The following is a 9,538-nucleotide window of genomic DNA, read 5'->3' on the forward strand; positions in this document are numbered from 1 at the left end:
AGGACTCCTACAAAAAACTTACAGTTAGCATCACACTTAGTGAACCCTGGCCCCCTGCATTGGGAACGCGGAGTCTAAACCACTGCGCCACCAGGGAAGTCCAGTTAGCATCATACTTAATTTTATTCTGTTATAGTGGCTCAGATCAACCTGTAAATTTGATGTAAACTGCCTTAACATATTGTATATCAGGATTTATTAACATTGTGTTTTACTGGACTGCTATAAACTCATACACAGAATCTGAAGTGTGCATGTTTTTGAAGGTACATGGCTCCTGAAATGCTTGATGATACAATAAATGTGAATATCTTCGAGTCCTTCAAACGAGCTGACATCTATTCTGTTGGTCTGGTTTACTGGGAAATAGCCCGGAGGTGTTCAGTTGGAGGTAAGATTTTGGAAATATTCTTTGTGTCTGCCTTTCCTTGATGCTCTAATTCAATGCACTATATTGAATCGTTTCTAAATATTTAAGAGATTACCTTTTGGTGATATCTTTCCAGTGGCAAAAGTGGAGCATTTTGAACAGAACGGAGATTTTAGGTTGTGATTACCGCTTAGTTTTCCTGATAATTCTGATTCCCATAATAATACTTTGCAAAGCACTTGAAAATTTTCTTCTTTGAGCTGTATTCCTATTTTATATCAGAAATTAAACCCAAGGAAGCTAAATGACTTGCCAAGGCCGCAGGACTTAAATAGAAGTCTTCTGGTTCTCGGGCTTTTCTTGTTCATTTCTTTCCGGTGATGATGTATGTGTGGGGATTAAAGTGGAGGACAGAGGTAAGCAAAGACTAACTTCCTGACTCTACTTCTCCCAGCAGTTTAGAGATTAATAATGAGAGGAAGAATTTGGGAAGATGAAACCCTGTAAATGCAGTCTGATGAAGTTGTTTCATCAGTGGAGAAAAGTTAAATCCTGGTAGAAAATGATTTAGATTTTTCAGTTTCAAGTGAGACAGACTTAGTCCTAAACCTTGGTTTAGCAAGTCCTAAACCTTGGTTTAGCAACTTCCTGAACTTTAGGTGAGTTATATGGTCTCACTTTCCTCATCTGTAAAACGAAGATAATAAAACTGACCTCTTGGGCTTTAAGGATTTAATGGACTAATTCAATTAATTCATGTGAAGCTTTTTGTATAGAGCCTGCTCATAGTAAACATTCAATGAAAGAACTGTCATTATTAAACCACTGTCAGTTTTTGCATTTTGTATTGATGTCATTTTGCCTTACATAAATCTCATATTTAAAAAAATGAAAAGCTTAAAAGTTTAAAATTATATTTGAATGAGAAAACATGCTTTCCCCCTTTTATTCCTAGGTTAGATAATAAAATATTCAGGAAGATGAAACTGTTCACAGAAGCAATAGACTTAGAGTGGTGCAGAAACAGTACATGGACACTGGAATCCCCAAGCCTGGGATCGAGTTCCAGATCTGCCACTTACTAGCTATGTGACCTTGAGAAAATTCATGACACTCTTTGTGCCTCAGTTTCCTGATTCTGTAAAAATGGGATACTATGTACTTTCTTTAGTCAGTGCTTTTGAGGAATAATTAGTTAAAACATGTAAAGGGCTTAGGAAGGTGCTTGGTAAATAGCAAGATTCAAACATGTTACTATTTTTTTTAATTTCATACTGATATTTGTCTAGATTTGCTTTTAGATTTTTGTCCTTAAATTTTCTTCAACAGTTGAAATGGTAATTTAGTTAACATGATTTGAATTTCATTTTCTAAATTATGCCAATCTTAAATATTTAAATTAAAAGAACTATAGTTTAATTCAATTGATTCTGTAAGGATATTCTTGAGCTCAGGTAACATTCTGATAATTAAAGTCAAATCTTTGTCTATTATTTGAGACTCTTTAAATATTAACCTTCACGTTGAACTGTTCATCTTCAAATACCTTTGGCCATTTCTCTGGAACATTCTCAGATCTAGTAGCTGTAAAATCCAAATGTAAAAAACTCAGCTCTTAAAAGATTGCCTAACAATTTTCAAAAAGAGAAAGCTATTGTGTTTTGAAAAGGAGAAATATACTTCATTCATGGAGAAATATACGTCATTCACAGATCAGTGAGGCTTGCTGTAAATTTTGTAATTAGATATTACTTCTGAATTGCACAATGGCATTTTATGAAAATCAAAATTTACATAATTTTCATAATATAAAATTATATTTTTATAATTATTAAGTTATGTAAATGTAACATGATATTTTATATAAAATATATGTATAATTATATAAAATTATATATTTTATACAGTAATTACATATACTTTTGCCTCATATAACTTGTTTAATTATCAAAATTATATAAATTTTCATAGTATAAAATTTCATAAACTTATATAACTATTCAACTTAGTGCTTTAAACTTATATCTTTGGTTTTACAATGATACATAATTTTAATAAACCTGATTTTCCAGTTTTCCAGGGTACCACTTGTGCCTAGAAAACTTAATTGGTATTATTTTGAAGTAAACATCTTTGTTTATTATTCACACTGGGAAATTTATTACGCAACTTTTTTATAGGAATTGTTGAGGAGTACCAGTTGCCTTATTATGACATGGTGCCTTCAGATCCCTCAATAGAGGAAATGAGGAAGGTTGTCTGTGACCAGAAGTTCCGACCAAGTATTCCAAACCAGTGGCAAAGCTGTGAAGTAAGGCTATGTTCTTATGTATATTTTTCCCATTATAATTTTGAGGTAAGTATCAGGGTGGATTTTCAGAGGCCATAGTCCTCTTTATCTAGGCATCCAATTCATTTCATGTATGTAGGTATATGTCTTCATATAAGCTTCAGAAGAATTTTATTCCCTTTAGCTGTCAGTATCATAAGGCTAAGTTATGTGTCAGGAACAACCTTGACATCCCAGTGACTTCACACAAGACTTTATTTCTTGCTATGCCAAGTCCCCTGTAGGTTAGGCAGCTTTCATTGGAATCTGTGCTCCCTGTGGTGATTCAGTAATCCAGGTGACTTTGATCTTGTGATGCTGCTATCTAAACACATAGTTTCCAGAGGTCTAGGTCAGGAGAAGAGAGGAGCTGGAGGGTCACACACTGGCTCTCTAATACTTTGGCTCAAGTGACACATTTCATTTCCACTCATGGTTCATAGACCAGAACGAGTCACACGGTCCCATCCAGCTGGAAGGGAGCTGGGAATGTCGGGAACACAGGCATATTCGGTGGGTAGTCAATGTCTGTGCTACACAGAGTATTACAATTTCAGTCATCCTTAGAGTCAATAAATTATTCCTAATCCCTAACTTGCTGAAGTTTGAGTTTATTCTCTTCCATCAGAAAAGCTTCCCCATGGCAGGGACCATTGTTGTTTAGCTCCTCATCTTGTACCACACATGTAGTAACCATCATAGAGCAGACATATTGCAATGCTTGTTCTGCCTGTGTGAAGAGAGAGACTTCTCTAGCTCCCACAGGAAGTAAAAGGGAAGGTGGAGGAAAGACTATAAATCATCTAACTAGTTCCACAACTATTTTAATGCTTTAATCTCCCCCATCCCAATTATGACTGTTTGTCTTCTGCCATATTTAAATGTAATGCTTGAGGCGATTTTTTTGGTGACATCTTTTAGTTTTGGCTCTGTCATATCTTATACGGTTACGTTTTTCCTCATTTTTCCTCTCCTTCATGTTTCGCTCAACTCATTTCCTATTTAAGGCAAGATTTATGTCCTGATATTTCTATTTTGTGTAGATAGCTTACCTATATACTCATTTGAGAAGCAGAATTTGAGGCATTTATAAGCAAATTGAAATTAAATTAAAATTTTTTCTGATATTAACCATTTCATGCATATGAGAGGATATTAACATATATGTAAAGTTATATGTAAAGATAATAGAATTCATGACCAAGTTTAAAGAATAGGACACTTCCAATACCTTTGAAGATTCCTCACCCCTCTGAGAGGCTACTATTATAACTAATCATTTTATTATTGCCTTGCTTTGCTTTAAAATTTAGCCATACATATATATATATATATATATATGTACGTGTATATGGCTAACTTTTGTTTATTTGTGAAATATATTGACACTTACTATAGATATTCTTCTTAATTTTTTTTACTTTACCTTATATATGTATAGCTATAATCTGTTTATTTTCATATCTGTGTAGTATTCCATTGTATGTATCTAATTTCTTTTTTTCACTCTACTGTTGATTGTCACATGTGTGATTTTTAGTTTCTTTTAAAACAATACTGCTGTGTGTGTGTGTAAAAATTATTTCTTTAGGGTATAAAACTATAGATTCTTTTGGGGTGCCTACATAGATGATCATATCCCCAAATAATGAGAGTCCGGGGCCTCATACCTTTCTTATTGCAGTTTCTAGGATTTCCAGTATAATGTTGTGTGAAAGTTATGATAGTTTTGCCCCTTAAAACTTTTCATGTCTTACCTTTTACACCTTTTTTTATATTAGTTTTGTTTTTTATTGTTTGTTTTGGGGTTTTTGTTTTCTTTTTAAAATTTTCTTTGTTTCTTGTTCTGATTCTGTAAAAATGCCATTTATTTGTTTTGTTTTGTTTTAAATATACTTTTGCTTTTTACTTATGTTTAGACTTTTCTCTTTGCTTTTTAAAATGTACTTTATTTTTTAAATATTTTATATCATTTAATTCTAGCATCTAATGTTTTGATAGGTTTGATTTTCCTGTTTGTTGTTTTGACTAACTCTTGCTTGTGATACTTTATTTCCTCATCTTCTTGTGAATTTTCACTATGAGCTCAGGCTTACTGCAACATTTTAAGGCTAAGGTTTGATTTTTTCTTTACCAAGATCAAAGATTTAGACAATTTTCTTCACAAAGTTCCTTCTAAGACCAATTCATCCTTACAGTCTGGACTTTGTAAATGTCTTGATCTGACACCTTCTGTGTGCTTTGGGCTGTATTTCCTGTCTTTCACATATTGTCCATCAATTCTGAAATTCTAGGCTGTGAGATCAGCACATGCCATCAGAGCAACGCCTTGCTTCAGTGATTTCTTACGCCTCTCTGGATTCACGCATTCTCATTGTTTTCCCCTCTGAGTATTTATCTTATTTATTTACCAGTTCACTTATACTGATTTTTTTTAATTCAAAATTTTTGATATTAGTATTTAGATCATTATTTTATTGTGGCATAATTTACATATGATAAAATGAATAAATCTTAGTATATAGTTTGATGACTTAAAAAAAATGTATATGTGTGTACTTACCATCCAGAGCAACACAGGGAATTTCCAACCCATCCCTTATCCATTTTTGTCTTTCATGTCCTTTCTTAGAATAGTTTAAAAGATAGTCATTCTACCATATTCCCAGAATTTTCAATTAAAAGAGGATTAATAGCCTCCCTCTATAGGATTAATATCTGTGTTTTGACAGGATTTTTAAAAATATTTTAATTCCACTACAAAGATTTTAAAGAAAGTTTACATATTCTGAAAGCTCAAGGGCAGAAATTGTTAGCTTTTTTATATATAACATATATAATTTCTTAATTGAAAGCATTTTATTTTCATGCAGCTTGAAATAAGAGGAAAATTTTCATAAAATGCATACATAAAATGCATAAAACGATTAATCGTTTCAAAGATTATTGATCATCTCAAGAAGATAAAGCTATTCAATTGATTTCACTTACTCTAAAAGGATGTTGTGTAAGGTGGCCATATTCTCTTTCCTAAAATTACATCCAACAGAGTAGGTGGAAGACAAATAAACAACTAATCACTAAACAGAAAAGACTAAAACAAATGAAACTGGTCCATCATTTCACATTATGCTAATCAAACATGACCTTAAAAATGATAGTGTAATTCCATAAACCAAAATGCCACTGAGCAAAGGCTCCCTATCATCTCCTATAGCTACCTTCAAGGTCCACAAATGATGGCTTCAAATCATCTAGCAGATCAGTGGGCCCTGTGCCTCTGCCTGAAGCCAGAGGAGATCGCCTGGCCCCTTTCTGAGAGGAGACACCTGGCCTGTCTGAGAGAAGACACCCTGGTCTCCCTAGGAGAGGAGGTGCCCTGATCTCTGTTTGAGGGGAGACAGCCTGGGCTCTGTCTGAGGGGAGAACCCTGGTCTTTCTATGCTAGAAGTTGACCTGGTCTCTGTCTGAGGGGAGAAACTTTTTTTCTCTGTTTGAAGGGAGAGCCTGGTCTTTTTCTGAGAGAAGTCACCTTTGTCTCTGTCCATGGGGAGACATTCTGGTCCCTCTCAGGGGAGATGCCTTAGTCCTTGTCTGAGGGGAGACAGTCTGGTCCCTTTCTGAGAGGAAATATCCTAGTCCTGGTCTGAGGGTAGATGTCCTGGTCTCTGAGAAGAGACACTCTAGTCTTTTTCTGAGAGAAGTCACCTTGGTCTCTTTCTGTGGGGAGATGCTCTGGTCCCTCTGAGGGGAGATGACCTGGTCTCTGTCAGTGGGGAAATACCCTGGTCCCTTTCTGAGAGAAGTCACCCTGGTCTCTGAGAGGAGACGCTCTGGTCTTTTTCTGAGAGAAGTCACCCTTGTCTCTGTCTGGGAGGAGAAGCCACGGTCCTTGCCTGAGGGTTGATGCCCTGGTCCGCGTCTGAGGGGAGATGCTCTGGTCCTTGTCTGAGTGGAGACGCCCTGGTCTGTGTCTGGGGGGAGATGCCCTGTTCCTTGTCTTAGGGGAGACACCCTTGACAGGATTTTTGAAGTGATTTGGCCCTGATCTCCTTCTCATATTGATTTAAGTTTACTATTTCTGTATCAGAGCTTAGCATCGATTCCTGTGTTTGTGGCTTTTCTTCTCTCGTACTGTGTTTTGTGCTAAAGACTTTGATATTTTCTCTCTTAAAGGCACTCCGAGTCATGGGGAGAATAATGCGTGAGTGTTGGTATGCCAATGGGGCAGCCCGCCTAACCGCCCTCCGGATTAAGAAGACTATTTCTCAACTTTGTGTCAAAGAAGACTGCAAAGCCTGATGATGAGAATTGTGTTAAAAAGAAACCTCTCACATCTTTCTTTCTCATTTTTCCTTTTTATGTGAATTTTTTGGCCTTTGTTTTGTCATCGTTGCTGTTGTTCTACCTCAAAGATAATGCAGTGCAGTATTTAAGTGCCCAAAGGCACCATGAAAAAATAACTAAAGTCAAGTATGGGCTGGAGTTGACTTCATCCACTCCCCATGTTGTCTTTAATTTTATTTTGAAAAGCAACACATCAACTCATCTTTTTATTTAAGAAACATATTACAAAAGTATAAAATAAGCTATATGAAATAATGAAAGTTATTAAGGTTTTATTTTACTTGAATCAGGAGCACATGAATGAATAGAAAAGAAAATATAAAAGCCCATTGTTTTTTCCTGAGATGAAAACACGTTTATTAAAAATGTGGCCTGGAGGATGTTATATCTAAACAAAACTTTAGATCATAGAATCTGTGGTTTTCTCTTTAAACAGGATCTTTTAAAAATTAAATATTGCTCTGAACTTTAGTATACAAAACATGTAAAAGTAGTGCTGCTCAGGTGGAAGATGGAAGGGAGATCAGATCACTTCCCTGGTTTCTCCTTCGCTGTTCTCCTCTTCATAATCCACCACCACACCAGCCCCTGAGGCAAACAGTTGGGAAGTCACAAGGTTGTTACTTTCTCTTATTTTCAAATGAGACACCTGACACCTTGAGACATTGACAGATGTCCCAAAGTCACATAGCTAGTGATAGAGCTGGCACTAGGTCCAAATCTTATGATAATCCACATGATAGTTAGCTAGCTTCCTACTTTCCCTTTAATTCCTATAGTATTTTTTTCTCCCTATGTAGAAACAACATCTTTCATGACGGAATTTGTGGTTTAGTCAAACGGAAGACAAATTAAGTTATTTTGCAGAATCATAATGGATCTGTATGAACTCTCAGGACAATATCCACTGACATTTTCCTCATAGAAATTCCATAGTCACCCTATTTGTTAGATGAGTTTTAATGTTCTCTGAATACTTCCAGACATTAATCAGTCATAAGGTCATAAATTGTCAGAGATGTCTTTAAGATGTATTGCAGAGGTCCCTACCACTTTTGTACATATACATTTAGAAAGAGAAGAACAGAAAAGGAAGAGGCTACTAGGGGATATTTTGAGGAAAAATTAAGAAAACTCTTAAATGAAATATGATAACCAAACCCAAGCAAGGGTTATCAGTAAAGAGATATTCCCTTACCCTTTCAAAATGAGCAATGGGTACAGAAGGCTCATGATAACTTTGCTTTTATTCTATTTCCTGTGGAGACAAAAGTGATGCATTCTGAATAATACATGGAACATTAAATTTTTCCTTCAAATCTATAATTCTGCTTTGGTGAAGCAAGATTTAACATGGTATTGTTTATTGTTCTAAAACATTGTTTCCTAAACTCTGTTCCTTAGAATGCTCTTCTGAGATGATCAAAGACCAAAAGTGTTCTTTGATAGATTTTTAGAAAGTGATACTGCATATTAGTATATTATGTGCTTTGAGGAGTCTAGCAGTAAAAAAATGTTACTTGAATTTCTTTAACTGGATTTTCCAAATTATTTGACCAATGGAACTCTTTTATAAAAAACGGGAAACCTTTCACTAGCCCACATTTTAGTTTCTACAAAGCATGACTTGGGTAACAATGTTCTATAGGATATGCCTGTGTATTATCACATAGAGTACAATCTAGTGATTACACTTCATTCCACTATGGAAATGTGTTACTAAACCCATCTTCATTTGACTAGGATGAGATATCAAAAGCAAAAATCTGACAGCTGTGGTTTACATATACCTTCATTCTCATTCATGCAATTATCCATTCATTACAAAATGTGGGGCACTGCATATCTTCCTTGCCACAATTTTGGGTTCAACAGGGAAATTAAAAGGTGGATAGGTTCTGCCCTCAGGGATTTTAAAGTCTAATTTGGGAATGGGAACAGGGATGTGGGTGTGTAGGGGGAGTAAATTGACAAATGTGAGGATGTCTTGAATTCTATATGACCGTGGGTTTCAAAAATTGCTCTCAATTTGCAGCACATGTAGGAAGTATCTTTATTGGTTATTCGAGACAATCTAAATTATGTAATCAATTTTTTAAAGTGCATATGGGAAGGAATTCTAAAAAGAGCTTCTGTGAAGGAGTAATCTTGCTTGTGCTTGTTACCTTGGTTTCTCATAGATTGTTTCTGCATATATGAGAATGAAATTATTTATTTACTATGATTGTACTATAGTTTCATAAAAACAAGAGTAATATTTCCTCTTTTATTCACATATGATGGGTGAATATACTTATTTAATTTTTGAGAGAAGGTGTTTTATAATCTCCCATTTTCCTTGACATTATGTTTTATAATCTATTTGAAGGTGTCCAAATATAATTCCATATTTTTATTGAGTCAACTTCCACTGTAGAGAAATCTGTACATTTTGAGATATTTTTCTTGTTTTTGTGTTTGTTAACTATAACTCCTAAATGAATAGTCTTATA

At 34.9% G+C, this 9,538-nt stretch overlaps 1 protein-coding gene across 3 annotated transcripts in view; it reads left to right on the top strand.

The window, feature by feature from the left end:
• ACVR1C (activin A receptor type 1C) overlaps positions 1-7,001 on the top strand; it is a gene marked incomplete at both ends in the record, with an annotated part of 84,715 nt that extends 77,714 nt beyond the window's left edge. For all 3 annotated transcript variants that reach the window (XM_082657949.1, XM_082657950.1, XM_082657951.1), the window contains 3 exons: positions 267-391; positions 2,551-2,681; positions 6,876-7,001. In XM_082657949.1, coding sequence (XP_082514075.1) covers positions 267-391; positions 2,551-2,681; positions 6,876-7,001 — 382 coding nt within the window. The remainder of the gene's footprint in view (positions 1-266; positions 392-2,550; positions 2,682-6,875) is intronic.
• Between the last annotated feature and the right edge of the window lie 2,537 nt (positions 7,002-9,538).

The sequence above is a fragment of the Grampus griseus genome, assembly GCF_964374135.1.
Source record: "Grampus griseus genome assembly, chromosome: 7".
Taxonomy (NCBI): domain Eukaryota; kingdom Metazoa; phylum Chordata; class Mammalia; order Artiodactyla; family Delphinidae; genus Grampus; species Grampus griseus.